The sequence below is a fragment of the Lupinus angustifolius genome, chromosome LG07 (genome assembly GCF_001865875.1).
Source record: "Lupinus angustifolius cultivar Tanjil chromosome LG07, LupAngTanjil_v1.0, whole genome shotgun sequence".
NCBI lineage: Eukaryota > Viridiplantae > Streptophyta > Magnoliopsida > Fabales > Fabaceae > Lupinus > Lupinus angustifolius.
In genome coordinates this window covers 19,651,094-19,677,329 of record NC_032015.1, presented here as the reverse complement: position 1 = coordinate 19,677,329, position 26,236 = coordinate 19,651,094, and the positions used below count along the sequence as shown (strand labels likewise).

Below are 26,236 nucleotides of genomic sequence, written 5' to 3'. Positions count from 1 at the left end.
TTCTATTTTATCTTCTATCATAAGCAGATAGCAAAATAGTAACTTCGATCATCATGGGTCTAGTTACAATTTCTTAAGATAGTTTAGAGCAAAGATAGCAAAATAGTAACTACATCATGGGTCTTGTTACTTGAGAGGGAAGTTATATTTTTGCAGATAAGCACTACCCATCCATTCCTAAGTTTCAATTCATTACCAAACTTACTTTAAAGGAAAATTATAGAGATTATTATTATATCATAAACTTATTGAAAATTATAGAGATGATATCATAAAATTATAGAGATTATATCATATTTGCAATTTGTAATAGCAAATATGAGCCATAACTTGAACTTGTATCATAGTACAAAAAAGCTAAAAATTTCAGTTGATCTTCTTACAATCAGTCCTAATTTGGCCATTGGAGCCAGTGAGTGGATTAAGATTCCCCATTTTAATCATAGCATTAGCAAAGTCAGTTCTGAAAGTTGCAAAGTTGGTACTATAAGTATTTACTTGAGAGTCTGTGGATCCTCCATTGAAGAGTTCTTGATCTGAGTGAAAGAGACCCTTATTGCTTTGTAAGTTCTTGAAGTAAGCATTGTCAAATGTGTTTGGAGTAGTGACATCAAGAGGTGACAAATTGTCATCACCACCTGTGCTAGGACAATTTCCTTGCAATGATTTTGCAAATGAAGAATCTATGTTGCTCTCATTAAATATCCTTGTTCTAAACAATTTACACCTTGCTTTTCCAATTGTGTGTGCTCCTGAAATTATCAACCATTCCAAGTATTTATAGTAAAACTTACATATCATCTACTAATATGAAAAATCAACAATTACATTCATGTAATGACAAAGGTGGACTAAAGATTTGATAACAAGTATCAACCCTTCTTAACACAATCAACAAGGTGTTGGTCTAACGATGTAAGGTCTCGTTAGTTTGATATATACCTGATAGAGCTACCAATTCTTGGGATGTGAAACCTTTGTTAGAGAAAGAAGTGATAAGGCTATTTAGATCCAAAGTGGGACCTGGTAAGTCTGAATTGGCAATGTTTAAACTTGCTGTTGTTGAATCTCTTCTACCCAATTGCACCGACCAACTAGGTCCACCAAGCTGAAAATTTTGTCAAATAATAGAAACAACAAGCATATGATGTTTCAAACCACATTATTCAAAACCTAAACATTTATTATTTGTTCTGTTTTTGTTTCAATATCATTAGTATGAGACATGAGTTCAAGACAGAAGATATTGGTATCGAAATATATATACTTACAGCAACAACTGAGTCTCTTGCTGCAACAGCAACGATATCAGCACAGGAGACAACACCAGGGCATAAGAACTCAACTAGAGACTTAATTTTGTCTATTACATCAAAACCTCTTAAAGAATTCACATTTGGAAATGCTGTCTTCTCACCTGTGAAGTTTGATGTATCATCTAATAGCACTGATGCATCACATCCCTGAAATATATATATATATACATGAATAACTGCAAATTAATCAACTAATATTATATATATATATATAGTGAGAATTTAATTGTTATTTTTACTTGTAACTAAAGAAATATATGTATGATTGTCAACTAAAGTTGAATACATGAAACACAAATTTGGACTGACTTTGTATAAATGAATATTATATAAAAACAAGACTTGTTTAACAATGTTATCTAATTCTAACCTAAGCTATTTAAAGGGTAGGGAGAGTTCCTTATTGTAATGCTTATATAGCTAGTTATTTATGGATATATGTCACAAATAATGTATGAGTTTTATACACTGACATTGTATGATTAATTTACGCTGAGAATGCATAGATATTACACTCTATGAACCTAGTCGAAGTTAAACACATATAACATATGTTTGAAAAGAAGAAGAAGAGTAAGTGAAGGTTAACTTGCTTGAACAAAGCAATCATGAAAATGAAGACGGAGTAAGGATGCTCCCATACGAGGTTCTTTGTTGACAGCAGATATTACTGCAGCCTTAATGGTCAAAAGTGCAGTAGGACACTTTGTAAGGTAAAATGTTGAAGATAGTTCACCTGAGACTATCCCTATAAGCCCTAACATCAATAAGAAACGGATTGAACTATCACTCATTGTAATTTGAAGGAGAATACTAAGAAGATAAAGGGTTGAGAAGGTTATGATTAGTTTGGTTAAACCCTCTAAATGTGTCATGTATTTATATAACAGATTTAGTTCTAGTTTGTATCTTTCTCTTGTTATTATATGAAGCCACTAACTAAGGATTAATAAATTAAACTAACAATGTTATTTGAATATACAAAAGGAAGAGTGTCCTTGTATATGTAATTTGTTACATGTGAACTCAAAGCTGTATTCACCGAATATTGACTTCTTAATATAATAATTTATAATATCAACATTTGCATTATAAGTTTTGAAAGGAGTTTGATGTATAAGGTTTTGTTGTTATTGCAACCCTACTCACATTTCCACCATCTCCATTATCAACACCATTTGCATTATAGTGATTAATTATCATGGAACTTGCAAGTTCATTTTAGTTGAAGTAATTGTGAAACTTTTGAATATATTATTAGGTATTTGCATAGTTTGTGGGTCAAAAAGGATACACATGGGATATATATGGATTCATCAAACCTTACTCAATATCGATAGACAAACCTAGAGAAAAGAACGAGACATACATATAAGTAACAATAATCATGAATTTTATCTAAAATCTTATCTAAGAATGTGAGTATAGTATAGTAAATCAATAATCTTCTACAATGTGAGTATAGTGATTTGGACTACTTTCATTATACTCACATATAACATAAGCTTTTGATTATTGACCTAATTAAAGCGAGTAGATTTACTTTATATATGAATAAAATGAGAAAAGAAATAAAGTTTTGTTGTCTTTATTGAGAATTCATATGGTGGAGGAGTAACTTTGATAATAAATGTTGGAAATATATGACAAATTAAAGGTCAAATAAGGCAACATAAACATAAACATAAACATAAACTATGGTTTTATTTATACGCACTAATGTAACATCTCTCCATTCTCTTTCTTAACCAACACGCGCATATCCATGCATTTTTATGTCACTATTATTTGCTGAGAATCAAAGTCAATTACGCTTCCATCATATACTTTTTTTAAGCAAAATTATATTATTGCAATTATAACAAAAGATTGAACAAAACAAATTAAATCTCCCATGCATACCCAACAACGCGTGCACCTTATATATATATTATATGTATGTAGTTGCAGCCAGCTAAGTTCCACATTAGGGACATCTTTGTTGCAACATAGTCAATGAAATATTATCATTTTGAGTAGTTTAATGTAAATTAATATTGTTTATATGAAGCACCACATATTCCAAATACAAAATCTTGGATAATGGAATTTATTTGATTCAGAAAGGTACGTAGTAATAAAAAAAACATAATACAGAGTGTAGCTTCTCATGTTCAAGTGCTTATGTTATGTTAGGCTTCATGGAAGGTTACAAGGTCAACTACTTTAGAAAACTAAACAATATAGTCAACGTTTTAATTTTAGGATATTTTTGTGTTTTATGACTTGTGGAAATCATATTATCACCGAAATTATGACTATAATGATTACATAGGTCTACAATTATATTTTCTAAAATATCAAGGTTTTTAAAGTTTCTAAGACTGATATATATATCACAATACCAACTTAAAATAATTGTGACGATTAATCCATAATAGGTCATATAAACTGCATCTCATGATTAAGATGTATAACAAAAATAAATTTAGAATTTATGGAGAGATTCTGCCCAAACTAGCACCAATAAAAAAAATGCCATTGATAACAATTTTTACAATCTAGGATAATACTTGCATCAACAATTGATATTGTTGATCAAATCAATGAATATGTTATGAGTATAATTCTAGGTGAATTTGTTTTAGTTATTTGTAAATTCCATTATATTCGATATAATAGATTTATTAAAGTTATATTAATAAATGTTCTGATGTATAACTATAGGTGAGGAAAATAAATACTCGAGTTCATATTCAGTTGGTATGTCTGATGATAATGAAAGTGAAACATTCAATACACTAGCTCCTGAATTTTTAAACTCATTTACAACATTTGGCTTTGCCAATCATAAGATCATGTTAAAAGTTGGAACTTCAATAATGCTATTTAGGAAATTAGACCAATATGAAGAATTATGTAACGATAAAAGAAGGGTTGTTACTAAAATGACAAATCATGTACTTGAAGCAAAAATCACGTCAAAATATCATATATATTCCTTGGATGTCAACGTCTTCATCTCAATCTTTATGGTCTTTCAAGTTTATCATAAGATAATTCCGTTTAATTGTTTCATATGTTGTGATAGTCAATAAATCTCAAGGCCAATCATCAGAAAATTTTGAGTTATATTTATCTAGACCAATGTTCATTGATGATCAATTGTATATAGCTATTTTAATAGTTCAAAGAAAAAAGGATTGAAGATATGGATACATGATAATGATGGTCAACCATTAAGACAATAACAAATGTGATTTATAAATAAGTTTTCTGAAATCTATAACATATATTCTACAACTTAATTTACATTACCTTCCAAACATTTCTTCGTAAAAATTATTTATTTATTTATTTAATATAACACATTTAATATCATCTCTGTTGTCAACAACTCTATATCAACAATCAAATACATAAACATCATTTTTCATGAGATAATAACTCAATAATATTTTCATTAATAAATTATGTTTTTATTCTTTAAATAGATTTATACAGAATATATTATCACCCGTGCATCGCACGGGTATCCTACTAGTGATTTTAAAAAAATTCACATTTCAGGATTTGTTTTTAGTGTCATCATTCTATTAAAAATGGTAGGTGAAACAACTGCATATGTACACGTTTTTGCTTTGGACTTTCTTTGCTCCATCTCCTTCTTATTTTTAATTTGTGCAACATTTGGATTGTGTGGAAGAATTGAAATGACATAATCTTGTTTAATGATATCTCACAAATCATTATCATCCAAGAAAACTTCCATTCTAACAACCTATACATAATAACTTTTTCCATTAAACACTAGAGGTGCAAATGCAACACACACTACTTCTGAATTCATTTTGACAATTTTAAACAATAGAAGATAATATAGAAAGTGTTTCGGTTGTGTTTGGTTTTGGTTTGTGTTTGTCTTTGTTCTCACATATCCCTCAAAATATAGCTATAAATTCCAATTTGTTGGTGATGTATCAAGCAAAAGTAGAGAGAGGAAATGTGTTATTAGAAGACTTAATTTTATTCATCAACAAGACACATAATTTATATAATATGAGAAAGAAAACTTATGCAGAAAAAAATAAATTCCTATATGAATAGTATAATGAGTTACATAAGTATTCTAACATAGTAAGTAAAATATTCCTAACAACCATATTAACTATTTATTGCCTAATAAATACTAATATAATCGATTATGAATCATATTAACCAACAAACCAACAAACAGGACCATAAAAAGTAACTCATATGGAAGGCTGGAGTTATCCATCAACCAACTTTGTAAGGATTGGTTTGGCCTAAAGGAGGGAGCACCTACAACAACATGGGGTCACTGCCATATTGTGTTTTTTTTGGGACATTTAAAAAAACAAAAACTAAGCTAAGATATCCAAAACTAAAAAATCAGACATACCTGTCACAGTAGTCATCCAAATTTTGAGACTGGAACCCAAAAAAGTATCATTCCTTAACGCTAAGAAATTAGCCTCTTTACAAATAAAATTAATGTGTACCACTCAGCAACATGAGCTAGTAGGTTACGTATTCACTAAAACATTGTGTTTGAAATGCAACAACTTAGACTGTAAACCATCATGTAGTAATAGTGATTAAAACATTGTTTGAAATACAATATTAATACATATTCATTAAACTCTTTTATACTCAGTAATATAATAGTGATTCCCACTAGTTTTATATTAAAATAACATTCTTTTAAATTAGAAATGATTGTATATTGATTAAGACATGTGGCATAAGAAGTTAAGTTAGTTAGGAACCAAAGTTGTAATAAGCTTCAAGTTCCTATGAAAATATAACCACTTATTTCCCTCTCTTTTCGCCTTCTCTCTCTCTCTTTCATCTGCAATGCTTCTCATTCTTTCTTTCATCTCCACACAAAAATATTAACACTTTATGCAAATTTAACAACCCCTTTATACCAAACCTGGTTTTGTTGGAGATTTTGATGAGAGACCAAAGTACAAAACATAGCAACCTATGGAGATTTTGATGCAATTGTTGTCGCTTGAGCATTGTCTTTGGCGGCTTCATTACCACTTTTTCAGATGGAATGGCAGATCCTGCTAGTTATGGGAATCTTCAACGTGACATTGACCAAGTTAGTGTTTCACCAAAACTTTCCTTCATTTTCTTAATTATATATATATATATATATATATATATATATATATATATATATATATATATATATATATATATATATATATATATATATATATATATATATATATATATATATATATATATATATATATCAAAACATAGCATTTGGTAGACATGTTTTACAACATGACTGAACAGAACATCCAACATATATTGTATGCTTGATGTATTCTATGACTAGAACTGTTGCATGTATATTACAAAATCATAATATTCAGGTGTGAATAATTGAGAGAACAGAAAGAAGCAGAATAAAGTGATAAGAGTTTATGAGCTTACAAATTTCATTAGTTTTTACATTGCTTAGTGCTTCATCAACTAGGATTTAATGGCTGCTTCAAACACTTTTTGAAGGCACTCATTGCATTAAAGAAAGGTGCTCAGTTAATAAAGTATAGCCGAAAAGCGAAGCCAAAAGTTTGCCCCTTCAGACTCTCTCCGGTGAGTGATTTTACTGAATAATTGAATTTAAGTTACACTTACACCATTAGCCATGTTGCATGTATGTGTATCATGAATTTCATATCTCTATGACTATAAGTAATTTCATATTTAGTGCCATTACCAGGATGAATCAACACTGATTTGGCTTTCTAAAAAAAAGGAAAGGAACCTGAAATTATCTTCAGTTTCGCGTATTATCCCGGGACAAAGAACTGTAAGTTAAATGCTTAGTCTTTAATTATAAGCTAGCTGATATTCATTCATGGCTATATTAGCATTCTCTTAAAAGGTTTCTCATGTTAATGCTAATTCTACAATTTCTGTGCAGGCTGTGTTTAGAAGATATTTGCAACCAGAAAAGGATTATCTTTCATTTTCACTTGTTTATAACAATGGGGAAAGGACACTTGATCTGGTTAGAAAACAATATTGATAAAGCATTTAGAAATTTCTCAATTTGGTGAAATTTTATAATATAGTGATTCTTTTTTCTTATATTTATAGATATGCAAGGATAAAGAAGAGTCAGAGCTATGGTTTGAAGGCCTTAAGACATTAATTTCATCTGGAAAGTTTAATTGGCGTACTACAAGTAATTTATCCTATGTGAGTTTTCACTGAATTCCATTTATTAATTTGTGATGTCACTTAGTTTTTGCTTATTCCTTCAAAATATGCAGTTACTATTTTGTTTGTGTTTTTTTCAATCAAAGACTACCTAACCAATAATATGAGCTTAGTCTTGTGCTATAGGAGAAGTTGTGTTATGTTTTGGCAATTATATAACTAAGCAAGTGACCCTTTCTTCATATTATGCATTTGCACAAGTCCATCATGTCAAAATGCAAGGCTTATAGTAAATTGTTGTGTAGGTGAATCCAGTGAAAATGAGAAAAAATTTGTTTGTAGTTTCATGTAATGATGGTCATTCTTTTCAAGTAATTTTTTTAATTTCAGTTTCAGGATGGTGCTGATTTAATTGCGAATGGTCATTCTTTTGGTGCAGCACTAGAGATTACATCAAGCATTGTTGGTGGCAGAGTCTCTATTAGTTCATTTTCTCGTCAACCTTCATCGCGTTCTATACGCTCAGATGTGAAGTCAGAACGCACAAATATGCAACCAAGGACGAGCATTGGAGATGGTTTTCGTATTAGTGTGTCGAGTACACCTAGCACTTCAAGTGTAGGATCAGGACCAGATGACATAGAGTCACTAGGTGATGTTTATATATGGGGAGAGGTTTGGTCAGATGGTGTTGCACCCGAAGGGTATGGGACTCAAGTCCCTTCAACAACTGATGTGCTTGTTCCTAAGCCCTTAGAATCAACTGTTGTTCTTGACGTTCAACAGATTGCATCAGGCGTGCGCCACATTGCTTTAGTCACAAGGCAAGGGGAAGTTTTCACTTGGGGGAAGGAATCTGGTGGTAGACTCGGACATGGAAGCGATAAAGATTTCGGTCACCCTCATCTGGTTGAATTCCTAGCAGTTACTAATGTAGATTTTGTTTCATGTGGAGAGAATCATACATGTGCTGTTTCTACATCAGACGATGTTTTCTCTTGGGGCGACGGTACCTATAATGTTGGACTTTTAGGCCACGGCACTGAGGTCAGCCATTGGATACCAAAGAGGGTATGTGGCCCTTTGGAAGGACTTCAAGTTATATCAATTGCATGTGGGACATGGCATTCAGCATTGGCAACTTGTAATGGAAAACTTTTCACCTTTGGTGATGGAACATTTGGTGTGTTGGGTCATGGAGATAGACAAAGTGTGTCATATCCGAAAGAGGTACAATTACTAAGTGGATTGAAGACTATTAAGGTTGCTTGTGGAGTATGGCACACTGCAGCTATAGTAGAGGTTATGTTTCAATCTGGTTCTAATGTTTCATCCCGGAAACTTTTCACTTGGGGTGATGGTGACAAATATCGATTAGGACATGGAAACAAGGAAACATATCTTCAACCGACATGTGTCTCTGCGCTTATTGAATATAACTTCCACGAGATAGCATGTGGGCACACTATGACTGTTGCATTAACTACATCTGGCCATTTATTTACCATGGGAGGCGCCGAAAATGGTCAATTAGGAAATCCTCTGTCTGACGGAAAAATACCTATCTTAGTACAAGATAAGTTGGTAGGTGAATTTGTTGAGGAAATATCATGTGGTGCACATCATGTTGCAGTTTTGACGTCAAGAAGTGAACTATACACTTGGGGGAAAGGTGCTAATGGAAGATTAGGACACGGTGACGTAGAGGACCGAAAAACGCCAACGTTGGTGGAAGCCTTGAAAGAAAGGCATGTGAAAAATATCTCATGTGGATCAAACTTCACATCTTGCATATGCATACATAAATGGGTCTCTGGAGTGGACCAATCTGTTTGCTCAGGTTGTAGACAACCATTCGGTTTTACTCGAAAACGGCACAATTGTTATAATTGTGGATTGGTGCATTGCCATGCTTGTAGCTCAAGAAAGGCAATGAAAGCAGCATTGGCTCCAACGCCAGGAAAACCTCATCGTGTGTGTGACCCTTGTTATTCTAAGCTTAAAGCCGTGGAGTCTGGTATTGCAGCCGGTGTTAATAAAAGAGTTGCTACCACGCAGCAACAATCGATAGATGGAAGGGAAAGATTAGGCTATGGAGAAGTAAGGTCTTCGAGACTCTTATCTCCTATGATGATAGAACCAATGAAATTCTTTGATACAAGGACTAATAAGCTTGGAAGCAGATATGATTATTCTTCTTCGATGTCGCGAGCTTCTCAAGTTCCATCAAATTTGCAATTGAAAGATGTTGCATTTCCAAATTCATTTGGTTCCATCCAAAATGTTTTGAGGCCAACTATAACTCCAAGCCTACAACAAACTCAACCACAAGTTTCAAGACCAGCATCACCATACGCAAGAAGGCCAAGCCCGCCGCGTTCTGGAAATCCGGGATTTTCTAGAAGTGTCATTGATAGTTTAAGGAAGACAAATGAGGTTTTGAACCAGGAAACCTCAAAATTGCAGAACCAAGTAAATTTACAATCATTTAACTTTGTAAATTCCTTGACAAACCTCTTATTACACTATTACAACCTTACCGATTTTTCGCATACAGATTCGAAGTTTGAAGCAGAAAAGTGATATGAAAGATGTAGACATCAAGAAGCTTCATAAAAATGTTAAGGAAGTTGCATTGTTGGCTGCAGAACATTCTTCTAAGAATAAAACAGTGAAAGATTATTTCGAGTCAATGATAGAACAGGTATCTTTATTCTATATTCTAAGTGCTATACCTTAACTTGTGTAGTTATTTAATATAAAAATAATGAAAATGTGAATCCTAACTATATTATTGACTTGTCTTTGGTTTTATACAGTTGAAGGAAATAACTGAGAAGTTACCAGCAGAGATTTCAGACACTGAAAATATGAGAACCATGCTTACTAAAGCAGAAGAATTTCTCAAAGAAAATTCAGAAGATGAAAAAACATATTCCATACTTGAAGAACCTGAGCAACAAAATGAAACAAACACACCAATCTCAAGTAGTAACTCTTGTAAAGTTGATGAACAAAATGAAACAATCTCAAATAGTGAATCATGTAAAGTTGAAGAAGAAAGAATAGAAGAAAACAATGAAGAAGTTGAGACAGAAAGCAATAATAGATCATCTGATGCAAAAGAAGAATCATCAGTACCTTCACAAAGCACTGGAAATGAATCTTCAAAGTTAATGGATTCTTCAAAAGAAGGAGAAGTACAAGTTATTGAACAATTTGAACCAGGTGTTTATGTCACACTTATAGTAAAGAATGGTGGAATCAAAGTTTTCAAAAGAGTTAGATTCAGGTACTTATCACAGTTACTTCTTCATGCAACAAATTCTACCTTAAACTTTTCTATGATGTTTTTTTTTTTATGTTTCTTTTTCCAATGTTCAGTAAGAGAAGGTTCCGTGAGCATCAAGCAGAAGAATGGTGGACAAAAAACAAAGACAAGGTGCTTAGGAAGTATAGTAATCCACAACCTACAAATCATGTACCTACTACCACTCCTCCTCCGCCGCCGCCGCCTCCTCCGGCTGAAGAAAATATTGAGGCAGCAGCTTCATGAAGTTGAATGATAGTCTATGTAGGAATGTTGTTAGTTTGATGAAATGTTAAATGTAGCAAAAGCTATATCTAGCTACAATGCAGCATGGTTATACTTATACTCATGTATTCATTGAGGATAGAAATTGTAGTGAAAGATTATATATGACTTAGATGTAGAGAAACTAATGTGTATTATTTTTTTATTAATCAATGGTTATACTTATACTCCATGGAACCTTCCTTATTTTAACATAGTTTATGACTTTATGATGCTTTCCAATTCATGAATTATAGTTAAGGGCACTATCCCTTAGTAAAGTAAGGTTGCAAGTGTCTTGTTTCAATGAATGTTCCTAGGAATGTATTTGTCACTTTCCTCAAATATAATGCAATGGATAAATAGATAGATACAAACTCAATTCTAGTGTGTACATGATACATAAATACACTTGTAGTATATATGATCATATATACCAATATTTCTTGTTTAGGTATTTTAGTTTTAATTTTTTTAATAAATAAGTAAATTGATTCAAACATACTTATATACATATAAGGTAGTTATTTACACATTAAATTGATAGACCTCTAATTATGATTTTTTTTGATTTCTCACATGTATTCCTCTTTGAGTTGGAGGTAATTTTGTTCAAACCGAAAATATTCATATGTATATGGGACTAACTCTCACATGAGTAATAATTAATAAAAGAGAAAATGATTAATTATGCTTGTTGTTGTTATTATAAAGGATAAAATAAGTATAATTTGTATAAGTGTAGATGTAATAATTAATATAGAGAAAATGATTAATCATCATTGTTGTTATTATAAAGGATAATATAAAAAAATCAACTTGGGTTGGTTTAAGTGATATATGTTTGATTCATAAAGGTTCCGGGTTTAAGTCTTGCGGATTGAGAAAATAGCCGCGGTAAGAGTTAGCCCTATACACATATTCCCGACTTGGATAGGATTACCCATACAAAAATGAGAAATTGAGTTACTCAATCTCAACCCATCTTTCTTTCTTTCAGACACTGCCGCCACCTCTCTCTTTTTCTCTCTCTCTAACAACACCATTATCGCATCCCATTCATACATCATCATCATCATCAATCCTAGGGTTTCACTCGATCCCTAACGCCACCAAAACCCTCACCACAATCAATGATTCCTATGGCATTGCCTCAGATTTAATGGCTTCATCGCGTCTTTCACAATCCATGGTTCTCATCCTTCCCAATCATCATTCTAATTCCCTCACCGCCTTCCTTCACGACGACCTTCATTCTCACAACCGCACAGATTCCGAACCACCTGATATTGCCGTCACTAGTACCTACGCCGTCAATGACTCCACCGCCATTGCCACTCCTACCAGTATGCCGTATTTGCCGCACACGGTGGTTCTCTGTGAGCTGCGGCATGATGCGTTTGAGGCTTCGGTCCCGACCGGACCTTGTGATAGTGGATTGGTTTCCAAGTGGAGACCCAAGGATAGAGTAAGTTTTCACTTTTTATGCTTCTTTTCACATAATTCAATTGTTATTTTGCATTGTTAGTTTGGTTTTGAGGTTCCGAGATTGTGTATCAATAGAAGATTGTTGCAAAAAAAAATTGATGAGAGGAGTCCTCGCTTGGGGAATAACAATGACAGTGATGAAATCACGTTTGACAGTACATGAAAGCTACTACATTGAGTAGCTTTCAGTGAAAAGTGCGTTTGAAGCGAAGCTACTGTGAAATTAATATGTTTGATAGCTGTTAACTTGAAGCGGCTTGGGTCCTTTGAGTATTTGGGAGGAGTGCTTGCTCGTTTAAGTGCCCGACCATTGCTCTGGGAGAAAAGATTGTAAGCTACATTGAGAAGCTTTTGGTAATGGCATGTTTGACCATGGCTGAAATGCAGAAACAAGCACATGCTTAGTTGATATGATAGGCAGGCGAGTAATTTGGGAAACCAAAAAAATTGAAGTTTAATTAGTGTGTGTGTCTTAATTGTTTGTGAAAATGCAGTGTGAAATGTGCTTCGATATTTCGATCCAATGGTGTATTGAAAACAATGATGTTGGGAGGGCACATGTCTATACTCCGTGAGATTAATGTATTACCTATCAAGTCGGAACATAAAAATTGAAGTCCGAATTAGCGTGTCTCAATTTATTGTGTAAAATGACCAATGATAGAAATGTTCAACACGCCATACCATTTTGTAGTGTTTGGTAGACATGTTAGATTATGATTTAATAGGTCACAACCTTTAATTACGTGTCATCTGCCATGCATCATGGACCTTCAAAGTAGTTACTTGTTGTGTCTATATCAAATACTTTATGGACACTTTTATAACATTTTATTACGTTTACAGCAAGTCAAACTAATTTTTAAAGTTTTGTTTCTCTCTCTTAGTTTACAGTTTGTGCTTTTATGTTAATGTTATACTAATTTTGTATCTTATATTATAGCAGTGTCAATTTGCCGTAGCCCCATGTCTTTTATATCCGTGCTTCCTAGGTCATTTGCATTGTGCTACCATCAATTTAACGAATTATTCTTTTGAGTGAAAAGAATTTAATGTCCAATTCATGTGTTCTGCATAGTAGAAATTCCAAAGTTTGCTAGTAATTATTGACATTGACAAACTTGGTTAGGGCAAACCATGACAACATAGTAAGTCAGTTTTGAAAGTGCTTGTCGTCGGGCCACCCTTGGCCCTAGACTTCAATTTACAAATAAAAACTACTCAACCATTTCTCTGGATGGGCTTTTTGGGTCATTATAGTGGTCAATGCTAACATACTTGTGTGAATGTAATTTATATTGAACTTATTAAGCATAAAATTTATCACAGGGTTTGGATCCTCTAATGTTGCAAGTCGCAATGGATAGTGAAAAAATCAAGAGAGTGACTTCTGTCATATCCTTCAAACATTTTATGAATCTAAAAGCACACCTTACATTTTAGAGGATCTCAAGTTCAATCAACCCAAGAATTTATATTAATAGTGCACATAGCATGGAATATTTTATTAGATTCTAAATTTGGTATTTGGTATTTGGCTGACACAGGCAGCTTGTGGCCTGCAAGAATTATAAGATTTCAAAAAAAAAAAAAAATAGTTATGCTTCTTGACTCAAATTTCCAATTAAAAATGTGAAATAGATTTGCAAGCCACCCTCACTCAATTTGATTGGAATCAACTGGGAATTCTATGTCATTTGATATAATATTTCTAGTTTTACCCTGCAATTAATAATGATATCTCACATTTTTTTGGTTTACAACATATCCAATTTTTTTATCATATTATTCAGAGTGCGTTTTTCTCTATAGTATTGTAGTGAATGCTCCCATAAGATGCTCATATGTTTTATCTTTTAAGAAGTAAGCTTTCATTTAACTCCTATTTTGTGGCGCAGATGAAGACCGGATGTGTAGCTCTAGTATTATGTTTAAACATTAGTGTCGATCCACCAGATGTAATAAAGATATCTCCTTGTGCCAGAATGGAGTGCTGGATAGGTTTCTTACCTTTCTGATCTTGCTTGTTTTTAAAATTGTTTTTTTAATGTGGTATGCGCACTTCTTCCCAGTTTTGATTTTTTTTTGCTTTTGTGATTAGTTAATGCTTGTAAAAAGCTATTGGTTTATTAACAATATTATATACTCTTTTTTTGTCCTTAAACACTCGTTTTTGAAGTTCCAAGTGCTGATCTTAGAATTTATGATATCTGAGAAAGTGATGGAAAGAGGTGTGACGATTGTAGGAGAATAAGCATAGAAAATAGGAAGAGAGAGAGCGAGAGAGGCAAGAGATGGGGAAATTTGAAATGTAAATTTTCATTGTTCATTGAATCTGAAATGGTTGATGTACATATTATTGTGTGTAGGTTTCTAGAACACTTGTAGTGACCTAACTAACAAACTAACTGGAACAATTATACAATAGATTTTACATGAGAAGCAGAAACTGGGGAGATAATCCATCATGGAGTCCACACGAGGGAAGATCAGATTATTGAAGTTGTAGAACATGTCTGATCAAAGACCTTCCAACAGTATCTGATGTGTGGCCCGATATTTAACAAAACAATGCTTTCAACCATGGTTGGCACAAGCAAACTTTTAATGCAAAGACTTGCGTTCCTATCAGTTTTTTTGTATAACAATTTAGTATAACCAGTGCTGATTTGGATTTGTGGTTAATATATATATATATCCTCTAGTAGAGGAGATGTTGCACTATTTTTAACATTTAGCTTTCTGAATGTTTCAGATCCATTTTCTATTGCACCACAAAAAGCATTGGAGTCAATTGGGAAGACATTGGTCAATCAGTATGAAAGATGGCAACCAAAGGTGAGAATGCTTAGCCTGCCAAAGTCATCCTTATATTGCATTTTGAAGTTGATTTTTGATTAACCTTTTTGGCATGCTAACAGGCACGCTATAAGTGTCAACATGATCCAACAATTGATGAGGTGAAGAAGCTTTGTACTACATGTCGTAAATATGCGAAGTCAGAAAGAGTTTTATTTCATTACAATGGACATGGTGTGCCAAAACCAACTCCTAATGGTGAAATTTGGGTCTTCAATAAGGTCATTTCCCCCTTCGCAGTTCTTCAAGTGAAAATATTTATTTGATAAATCAAATGTTGCTTTGTTTTGTGGGTACCATAAGACCAAAATACAATCTTAACCATTAGATCTTAGAGGGTACTAGTTAGTCTACTAGTTATGCCTTTTATTTTACTTCCTGTTTTTTTAACAAGCATAGTAGAGAAGTGGAGGGAGAGATTAGAGAATCTGAAAAAGGCGGAACATAAGACAACAGATAAAATAAAAGTAGATTGTTCGATAGATGATAGTTAGAGTTAACCATAATTAAGTAAATCTAAATTGATCAGATAACTCGGATTAGTTTATTTTAATGGTTACTGGACCTTAAATTCCAAATGTAAAAAACCCTCAGTTATTATATATTAATATCTTAATGAAGAAAGAACTTCATGATATTCTTGTTTTCATTTTTTATTGTACAATGTTCAGAGTTATACACAGTACATCCCTTTACCCATTACCGAACTTGATTCTTGGCTGAAGACCCCGTCGATTTATGTTTTTGACTGCTCTGCGGCTGGGATGATTGTCAATTCCTTCATTGAGGTATCCACTGTGCATAATGTTTATCAATTACTGTATAAAGAAAGCTGCAAGGATATGTGAACTGATTTTGTCATTTTGTATTTGGGACTGCCCAATTGGTTGCTGGACTTTTTATTTATTAGCTTCATGAATGGAGTGCTTCTAACTCCTCTGGGTCCACAAAGGATTGTATTCTGCTTGCGGCATGTGAAGCACACGAGACTTTACCTCAGAGTGCAGAATTCCCAGCTGATGTGTTTACATCCTGCCTTACGACACCTATAAAGATGGCATTGCGATGGTGAAGCTTCTTACTTAAATCCTGTTTAGTTAACATATAATGTCTAATATGTTAATCATTCTGATGCTATAAGATCTACGGTACATTCTTAAAAAAAATATAATACTGCTTTATGCATGGACTATCAAATAATCTATGCTCTTCTTATTTGGTTGATATTTGTTTAGCCAATCTTTTGGGTTTTTATGCTTCCCAACTCTTGTTTATTCCCTTACTAACCTCTTGACTTTTATCTAGTAGATTTTCATGATGGTGGTTGTATGTATCATTAATTGTGTTTTTTGAATATAATTGAACCCTTGAGGGTATTTTTGTTTGTTATCTGATTGTATCATTTTGGTGCAACTCGTTTGCTGATGGAATATATATTGACTACAGTAGCAATGATAGTAAAATACCTCTAATAATGATCGTTTCAACTATGAAGTTGATTATGTTCCACTCATTTTGTTTTACCAACTGTTAGTATTTCCTTTGGTTCCTGAACATTTTAAGTGGTGATAATTATATAAAGTACATGGCAAAATGCTATTAATAGATGTTTATGGTGCAATTTCTTTCTCTATATTCTGAATAAGTTATACATCTATTTTTGGATTGTCTGATTGATAATTCTTTGTAGAATAGGCTGTTTAGTGTTGCTGGGAAGAGTGTTTTTGTCCAAACTCTCTAAAGACTAAAAGAGAACTCTGATAATAATAAGGCTTAGCAATAAGGTTTGGAAGAAGAAAAGAGGTCAAGATTCTGTGGACCCATGCAACCTTGCTATTCTGTGGTGCATATGGTCGGAGAGGAGTGCTTGGATTTTTCCAGGTTGTTTGGTGTCTTAAGAAATGTGGTTTTTTTTTGCTTGTGTTTGGTGCTCAGATCATGGCCTTCTGAATTAGGTTCCTTTTTCAGATCTGCATAGTGCTTGAAATGATATTATCCGTTGTTATTCTTCATATTTTATTTGCTGGTTCTTCATGATTTTCTTTTGTAGTAGTTTGCTAATTTGGACATCTTATCCTCCTGTCCATGTAAATTTATCCTTTTTGTTAATGAATTTATTTTTTATCAAAATTTTTCTCTCTAGGTTTTGTACTCGTTCTTTACTTTGCGAGTCACTTGATTATTCACTTATAGACAAGATCCCTGGCCGTCCAAATGATCGAAAAACACTCCTGGGTGAATTGAATTGGATCTTTACAGCAGTAACTGACACAATTGCATGGAATGTTCTTCCTCATGGTAGGTCTCAACCCTCCTTATCCATGCTGTTGAACTTGCTAAGTTACGGTGGTTTATTTTTTATTTAACATATTTAGCTTGGTCTTTTACCTTATATTGATTGTCCTGCAGAGCTTTTTCAGAGACTTTTCAGACAGGATTTACTTGTTGCAAGTCTGTTTCGAAATTTTCTACTTGCTGAGAGAATTATGCGATCTGCAAATTGTTCTCCTGTTTCTCACCCAACATTGCCGCCAACCCATCAGCATCATATGTGGTATTGACTATCATTTTTATGATATTGTAATGTAATTTGTTGTGACAAAATTTATCAGTTTGTTTTTTATTCACACTGCAGGGATGCATGGGACATGGCTGCTGAGCTTTGCCTCTCTCAGCTTCCCTCATTAGTTGAGGATCCTAATGCAGAATTTCAGGTATCTTTAGGCTCTTGTTATGCCCTGTTGTAGTTTCTTTTTGAAATTAAATATTAATTAAAAATGGATTGGTATTACGGTTTGGCAGGGAATAGTTGTAATACTGATCATGCATAAGTTTTGAATTTACCAGCTGTTTTACATGGTTGTTCTCTTTCAGCCTAGTACCTTTTTCACCGAGCAGTTAACAGCATTTGAGGTTTGGCTTGACCATGGTTCTGAACATAAGAAACCACCGGAGCAGTTGCCTATAGTTCTTCAGGTGTGGCACATGTCTTGGTCTTAGTTACCTTTTGGGACTTTCCTTTTGGTTCATAATACTCTTGTTATGTAAGTAGCATGATTTTTTGTCTAATCAGCTGTCAAGCTATTCCTTGATTAGATTTTGGTGGGTAAGATGGAATTCGGTTTTTCTTGTCTGAATTCTGATTTTGTGGATGACAATTATCATCCTTATGGAAATTTGATCAAAATGTGTATATTTGTTTCAGCATATACTCTTTTTTCACATTTCCTTGTAGTTTTGATCATGTGGATCTAAATGGTCTCTTGAAATATTTGGTTTACACAATTCCTTCGTTTGATCTCCATGTAGCTAATGGCACCTTTACTATCTGGTTTATGGTAGAACACAATATCTTAATGACTAATCATATTGCTTTTTCTATAGCTTTTCTATTGGAAGCAAATCCTAATTTGCAAACTGACTGCCATCCTTTTTGTTTATGCACTCAATCCTGACATAGTTTTTCTTTTTTACTTTATGCTGCTGGGGGAAATGTTTGGCATTTTTTATAACATATTTGCATGCATTGAGAAGTAGCATTGATCCTATTTCAGGTTCTACTAAGTCAATGTCATCGATTTCGGGCTTTAGTACTCCTTGGAAGGTTTCTCGATATGGGGCCATGGGCTGTAGATCTGGTTATTTTTCTCCCAATTCCTTGACTTATGTTGCAGCTGTCTTACATATTTTTAAAAAGATTTATGATATTATAACATGATACCAACTTTCTTATATGTAGGCATTGTCTGTGGGAATATTTCCTTATGTTCTTAAGCTGTTACAAACTACAACACCAGAGCTACGTCAGATTCTTGTATTCATATGGACAAAGATTCTTGCCCTTGACAAGGTACCTTTTTAGGAGGTTAATTGCCAACTTTATGGGAATATTATTATGTTCTTTGTTTGTCGAAGAACGCCCACCTGGGATGTGTATACACCTGATTCCGCAGACACGGTAAATCATGAAAGTTTGGCTTTTGATAGTTTTGGCTGCTTGTACTGTAGTCATTACTGTATATAAACTTCTGGTATTGTTTGCGTTATTATATGTGATGCTGGACTAGAAAAGAAAGTAGGAAGATAGTGAAGATAAAGAAAAGAGGGAGAGATACATTATAGATGGACGAGAAAATGGATACATAGAATTATTCAATACCCTATCCAAATTCCAAAATCTTTATGTGGGCAAGCCTAAGCCTAATATTCCTATTCCTTTTTTGGGGATGGGAAATGTTCATTTGGTAGTTGATAATTTTATTGATAGAATTTCTGTGCTATCAAAATATGCGAACAGTATTGTTGTATCCAAAATCTGATATAATAAAGTGCCCAATTACAAAATGAAATTAACAACTGAATTATTGTGAATATTATAAAGTGCCCATCTTGTTTAGTTTTCAACTACAATTTGGTGTTGAAGCTCTTCCTGTTACTTTGTCTTGCAATGATGATGTTCAATTGTTGGTTTTCAGTCATGTCAGGTTGATCTAGTGAAGGATGGGGGTCATATCTATTTTATTAAGTTCCTTGATAGCATGGAAGCATATCCAGAGCAACGCGCAATGGCTGCTTTTGTATTGGCTGTGATTGTAGATGGTCATAGACGAGGTCAAGAAGCTTGTATTGAAGCTGGTTTGATCCATGTATGCTTAAAGCACCTTCAGAGTTCATCTCCCAATGATTCACAAACTGAACCCCTGTTCCTTCAGTGGCTTTGCTTGTGTCTGGGAAAATTGTGGGAAAACTTCAACGAGGCCCAAACAATTGGTTTGCAGGAAGATGCTCCTTCTATATATGCTCTTCTACTGTCTGAACCACAGCCAGAGGTTTATCACCTTACTATATCTATTTCTAGTTACCATATTGTTATATTTTTTATATTAATTGAATAATAATTAGGTCACGATAATTCATATTTGTTGTTTCTCAGGTAAGGGCAGCCGCTGTTTTTGCACTGGGTACCCTTCTAGATGTGGGATTTGGTTCATGTAGAGGTGTTGGAAGAGATGAAGAATATGATGATGATGACAAATTTAGGGCTGAAGTTAGTATAATTAAAAGTCTATTGAGCGTTGCTTCAGATGGGAGTCCATTGGTGAGGGCAGAGGTAGCAGTGGGTAGGTTATTAAACATCCGAATTCATTCATTTACTTCAAGTGTTCATTATCAAAAGGTTGTGTTATTATATGATTATGATGCAATGCATATTACTGACATTGTTGATTAATTTTTTATTTTTAAGTAGTTACTTTCCTGGCAGATTCTTAATCATCTCCAAACAAGTTCGTAACAGCTAGCTCTTGTGAAGTCCAAAGAAAAAATAAAATCAAACAAAAATAAATTATCTAAACCTACATATTTGTTTTTTTGTATTTTGTTTTCTCTAATTATAATGATGACTAGTTCTTATGCTAGATTGTTGGCATATACGTCTCTCTAAGATAATGTAATGTAGTGTAGTTTTTGAGGTGGGATTGATCTTAGATAACTTACGTTTTCTTTTCATTTGTCAGCCCTTGCACGATTTGCTTCTGGCCACAACAAGCACCTGAAATCTATTGCTGCCACGCATTGGAAACCTCAGACCAACTCTTTGCTAAATTCCTTACCTTCATTGGCTAATATAAATGGTTCGGGCGGTGGATACCCTAGCCAGAACAAGCATACACCTCATGGAAGTATTCTTTCATCTCAAATTGGTCCTGTTTTGAGAGTTGGAAATGACAGTTCTTCAGTTGTTCGAGATGGGCGTGTCTCTTCTAGCAGCCCTCTCATGAGTTCTGGAATCATGCATGGGTCCCCACTGTCTGACATTTCATCTCATCATTCCGATTCAGGAATACTCCATGATGGTTTCAGCAATGGAGTGGTTAATCGCACTGGGCCAAGGCCCTTGGACAATGCATTATATTCACAATGTGTACTTGCTATGTTTACTTTAGCAAAAGATCCATCTCCGCGCATTGCAAACCTTGGTCGCCGTGTACTGTCCATAATAGGTATTGAACAAGTTGTAGCAAAACCATCAAAGTCTACTGGTGTTCGGAGTAGTGAGCCAGTAGCATCCCCTAGCCTTGCTGGACTAGCTCGGTCATCATCATGGTTTGATATGAATGGAGGTATATCTCTCTTTCCATTTTATTTAATGATTTATGCATGCCAATTACCAATAAAATTTGGTGAAGTTTATCTCTTTGCATCAATTTTATAATTGTTAGAGATGTATAATAGAATTAGCTATAAGGCTAGTTGATATGTTAGTACAGGTTAGTTGACAGTTGTACGTCACTACGTCCTATCAGGCTATCAGTTAGTTAACAATACAGCAGTGTACTGCTCCCTAGCAGTGCAGTACAGTTTAGTACACATGTACTGCACTACTGAACTATATATACTCTCTACTCATTGTAATTATGTAATAATAATTGTATCATCAATCAATAATAGAAAACAGAAATTTTCTCTCTCAATTTACCTTCACTTTACAATAATTCCCGCTGCGTTGATGTTTGACTTTTGTGGTTTATTATTAAATTGCATGCTTCTCTAGCAGGTCATTTGCCTCTAACCTTCAGAACTCCTCCAGATAGTCCTTCTCGCCCAAGTTACATAACTGGAATGCGTAGAGTGTGTTCATTGGATCTTAGGCCCCACCTAATGAGTTCTCCAGACTCAGGATTAGCTGATCCACTTTTAGGATCCAGTGGAGCTTCTGGGACTTCGGATCGCAGTTTTCTTCCACAATCAACTATCTATAATTGGAGTTGTGGGCATTTTTCCAGACCACTTTTAACTGGTGCAGATGATAGTGAAGAAGTATTAGCTAGAAGGGAAGGAAATGAAAAAACTGCATTGGAGCACATAGCAAAATGCCAGCACTCTGGTTTGTATTTTGAAGTATTATTCAGTTATGGAAATTCCTTATGCCTATCCAGTACTGAACATTGAATTTTTTTCTTGTCAGCTGTAAGCAGGATAACAAATCCAATTGCTAAATGGGACATAAAGGGTACACAAACGGCGCTGCTGCAACCTTTCTCTCCTATAGTGATAGCTGCTGATGAGAATGAACGCATCAGGTATATAAAGTTCATTACTGCCATTACTAGTTAAATACTTGAATGGAGATTGTTTTGGAGCCGGTCACACCCTTTAGAAAAATAGCAAGATAGGCCTTTCATGTTTGTAGAAAATGATGTGATATTTACAGGCCAAAAGGCCATCAGCAGGCAAATAGATAAGAGTTACAAATATCTAGCTAGATCTTGTAAAACTTCATGGCTGGTAAAACTCAGGAAGATTGAGTGGCAAAAAGGGGGCATTTATCAGGTATAGAAATGTTGGCAGCTAAATGGCATAATTTATGGACAACAGGGATTATTGTTTTGACTAGGTTAGAATATTTTTCATAAAACCTATTTGGTTTTTTATGCATGGGAGGGGTCAACCATAGAATACAATACACCTAATTGGTTATTTTATAGACAATAGTTATTATTGTTTTGAGTAGGTTAGAATGTTTTTCAATAAACCTATATGGTGCCAATTGGAAGAGAAGTCTTGTGGAAGGCATCAGAGAGAAAGGAAGTTTGGGTTTCTTAAACCCAATGTAAGAAAACATGGTGGTGTGGCAGAAGATTTCAATATAACTGTATGTTTCCATAAGACTAGCAAGACCAGCGGTGCTACATGATGGTACTGATTGTTGGACAAGATGAGCATAATATAAGGTGGCAGATATGAGAAATTGAGGATGTTGCATTGGACGAGTGAGCATACAATATAAGATTAGTTATGTACGCATCAGAGAGAGTAAGAGAAGACATCTATTCAGGAAAAGATGGTGGAATCGCATGTGAGAAGATCATTAGAAGCCTCAGTTAGAACAGTTGATCAGATGATGGATAGCCCAATAATTGGAGATAGAGGAAGACAAAAAAAACTAAACTGAAACCATTATAAAGGATTTATATGTAAATGGACTATAAATATTTGTTTTTTGATAATAATAATAATAATAATAATAATAATAATAATAATGATAGTAGTATTGTTTGATCCATTTAGCCAATCCAGCCTCGTGCGAAAAAGCTTTGCTTTTTGATAATTATAGTAGCTGTTAGTTGTATTATATATCATTTTAATTTTTATTGTTAATGTTCTTTGGAGCTTTCCACAGGGTATGGAACCATGCGGAGGCAACACTTCTCAACAGTTTCGATAATCATGGTTTTCCTGACAAAGGAATTTCTAAACTCTGCCTTGTGAATGAGCTTGATGATAGCTTGCTTCTTGCTGCTTCATGTAATTTTATCCACTGTTTATTACTATTATTTATATCCTCAAATTACGGTCTGCATATTAAATTCTATGGAATATTTGATATGACACAGCTGATGGAAACATTCGGATTTGGAAAGATTATTCTGTGAAGGGTAAACAGAAGCTTGTTACCGCATTTTCCTCAGTTCACTGTCATAAACCTGGTGTGAGGAGTCTGAACACGGTTGTTGATTGGCAACAACAAAGTGGTTATCTGGTATGTAGTTCTTGTATGAGCTTTATGGATGTCTGGATTACCTGCTTCTTTCCCACCACATCCTAAAATAGAAACCTCTAATATTTTTCTACGTACGTTTTGATGCTAATGATTTACCAGTATGCGTCGAGTGAGATATCATCTATTATGCTTTGGGATCTTGACAAAGAGCAGCTTCTTAATTCTATACCTTCATCATCAGATTGCAGTATCTCGGCATTGGTAAGCCGCAGTCTATGCATTGATGTTAATTTACCTGCTAATTATTATGTTTTCTCATTATTTTGGCATTGCAGCATAGCAGGGTTTATACTTTAAGAAACATGGACCATGTCACATTCTAAAGACATTAGAGGACCTAAAAAAAGGATTAATAATGTTTTAGGAGAGCGTTTTCTGTAATGATGGTCCAATATTTATACTGTTACAGTGTTACTGAGAAAAAAATATTATATTTGAGTTGGGCTTTCTTTTGATTTATGTGCTATATCTTGTATCTCAGGCTGCATCTCAAGTTCATGGAGGACAATTTGCAGCTGGTTTTGTAGATGGTTCAGTAAGACTTTACGATGTCAGGACACCTGAAATGTAAGCATCTCAGATGAATTTCTTCCATCAGGATGCAAATGCAAACATCTTTGTCTGTTTCTCCTTTGTTGATGAAGTCAAACTGAGCAAAATTGCTATTTGTCAGCTTATATACACCATATTATTCCTTCAGTGTGTCTAAGAAAAATGTTATTAACTCACTCTTCCTTATTGAACCCTTCTCAATTCTCATATTCTCCTATATTTAAGTCATACTTGAAAGAAAGTATGAGATGCGGCCCAATAAGAGTGTTAAAATTAGTATATGAAATAGTGTGATCCAAGCATTTCTCCATATTTAAATGTATAAACTACGATTTCTCATTAAATAACTAATGTCAATGATGTTTCTCAGGCTTGTATGTGGATTACGGCTGCACACACAGAGAGTAGAGAAAGTTGTGGGGATTGGCTTTCAACCTGGACTTGACCCAGGAAAGGTAAAAAGATAATTTTGCTGGTTCTCTACATTTTTTTTCTTTGACCAAATGCTGCCTTAGTGACTACAATTTATGAATTTAATTTGATATGAGATGATGAACTTGTCACTTTTCTTTTGTTTTCCTTCAGATTGTTAGTGCTTCTCAGGCTGGTGATATCCAATTCCTTGATATAAGAAATCACAGTGGCGCCTATCTTACTATTGAAGCTCACCGGGGCTCACTTACAGCTTTAGCTGTACATAGACATGCTCCAATTATCGCCAGCGGCTCAGCCAAGCAACTCATCAAAGTTTTTAACCTGGAGGGTGATCAACTCGGCAGCATTCGGTACTATCCTACCCTTATGGCTCAGAAAATAGGTGCCGTAAGCTGCCTCGCTTTCCACCCATACCAAGTATTGCTTGCTGCTGGTGCCGCGGATGGGTGTGTCTCTATCTATGCTGATGATCACACTTGAGCATGAGGAATAATCCTCACGTTTTCCCTTGATTTCATTGGTTGTCTCCATCTCTGAAGAGTGCACCAAACATCCCTGGAGAATCGCATGCATATATTTTGCAGCCGGATGATCCGGTGATGATGCTTCAATCTCTCTCTCTCTCTCTCTCTCTCTCTGCTCTGCTGTGAATACATTCTGCTGATAGTGTATGCAATATATATTCATTAGCCTCCATGGTAGATAGAGGGTTGCTCTTGAAATGAACAAAAGTAATGCATATTGGTTGGAGGCTTCACCAAATAATACCATCTTCGTAAATGTATGTAGATATCATTTTATTTTTATATTATTTTTCATTCCTGTTTTGTGTGTGTTATTATACACCTTTTTCATAATTTTGTAAATTTTTTAGTTGAATACATAATTTAGTGATTGAATCCTCTGAAATGGGACTAATCATTATAACTTGTGTTGAATGGGAAGATCCTTATTTTAACCAACATGTAATTAATTTAAGGTTTGTGTGCTTTTTCCAATACCATTTGTTCTTTGAGCAAGACTCAAACTAATTACTAATCTTAAGACATTCACACATTGGCATTCTAACTCACTGAAACTCTAATTACCAATTAATTTAATTCATTTTTATAGTTTTAATTACTCATTATTAGTAAAATTGATGTTGAAATTTATTTATACTTTTAATTACTTTTTACATTTAATTAATATTTAATTTAAAAATATTATTTAACATTTAATAAATATGTAGATTTGTTTGTCTTTCAAGCATTCTAGTTATAC

The 26,236-nt window shown here is 34.0% G+C and overlaps 3 protein-coding genes across 4 annotated transcripts; 2 read left to right on the top strand and 1 right to left on the bottom strand.

The window, feature by feature from the left end:
* LOC109352680 (cationic peroxidase 1-like) lies at window positions 304–2,110 on the bottom strand. Its single transcript, XM_019594842.1, has 4 exons — window positions 1,910–2,110; window positions 1,272–1,463; window positions 943–1,108; window positions 304–752 (listed from the first exon to the last, which is right to left on the bottom strand). Exons 1-4 carry the CDS (start codon window positions 2,108–2,110, stop codon window positions 367–369), a joined length of 945 nt encoding a protein of 314 aa, XP_019450387.1. The 3' UTR covers window positions 304–366.
* Window positions 6,262–11,252, top strand: LOC109352679 (E3 ubiquitin-protein ligase HERC2-like). Of its 2 annotated transcripts, none has more exons than XM_019594841.1 (10): window positions 6,262–6,426; window positions 6,846–6,932; window positions 7,060–7,149; window positions 7,264–7,350; window positions 7,440–7,541; window positions 7,893–9,974; window positions 10,060–10,206; window positions 10,322–10,794; window positions 10,887–11,145; window positions 11,180–11,252. In XM_019594841.1, the coding sequence occupies exons 1-9, from the start codon at window positions 6,379–6,381 to the stop codon at window positions 11,056–11,058; spliced, it is 3,288 nt and encodes a 1,095-aa protein (XP_019450386.1). In that variant the 5' UTR covers window positions 6,262–6,378; the 3' UTR covers window positions 11,059–11,145; window positions 11,180–11,252. The 2 variants fall into 2 exon arrangements, with proteins under 2 accessions (XP_019450386.1, XP_019450385.1); XM_019594840.1 differs by having other exon boundaries at window positions 7,048–7,149.
* Window positions 11,136–25,548, top strand: LOC109352997 (regulatory-associated protein of TOR 1-like). Its single transcript, XM_019595183.1, has 24 exons — window positions 11,136–11,162; window positions 12,077–12,544; window positions 14,463–14,565; window positions 15,320–15,402; window positions 15,486–15,644; window positions 16,095–16,211; window positions 16,334–16,491; window positions 17,567–17,721; window positions 17,833–17,977; window positions 18,059–18,137; window positions 18,298–18,399; window positions 18,978–19,061; window positions 19,163–19,273; window positions 19,899–20,252; window positions 20,357–20,543; window positions 20,940–21,545; window positions 21,980–22,309; window positions 22,391–22,505; window positions 23,606–23,730; window positions 23,820–23,965; window positions 24,086–24,187; window positions 24,468–24,553; window positions 24,909–24,993; window positions 25,124–25,548. The coding sequence occupies exons 1-24, from the start codon at window positions 11,136–11,138 to the stop codon at window positions 25,451–25,453; spliced, it is 4,257 nt and encodes a 1,418-aa protein (XP_019450728.1). The 3' UTR covers window positions 25,454–25,548.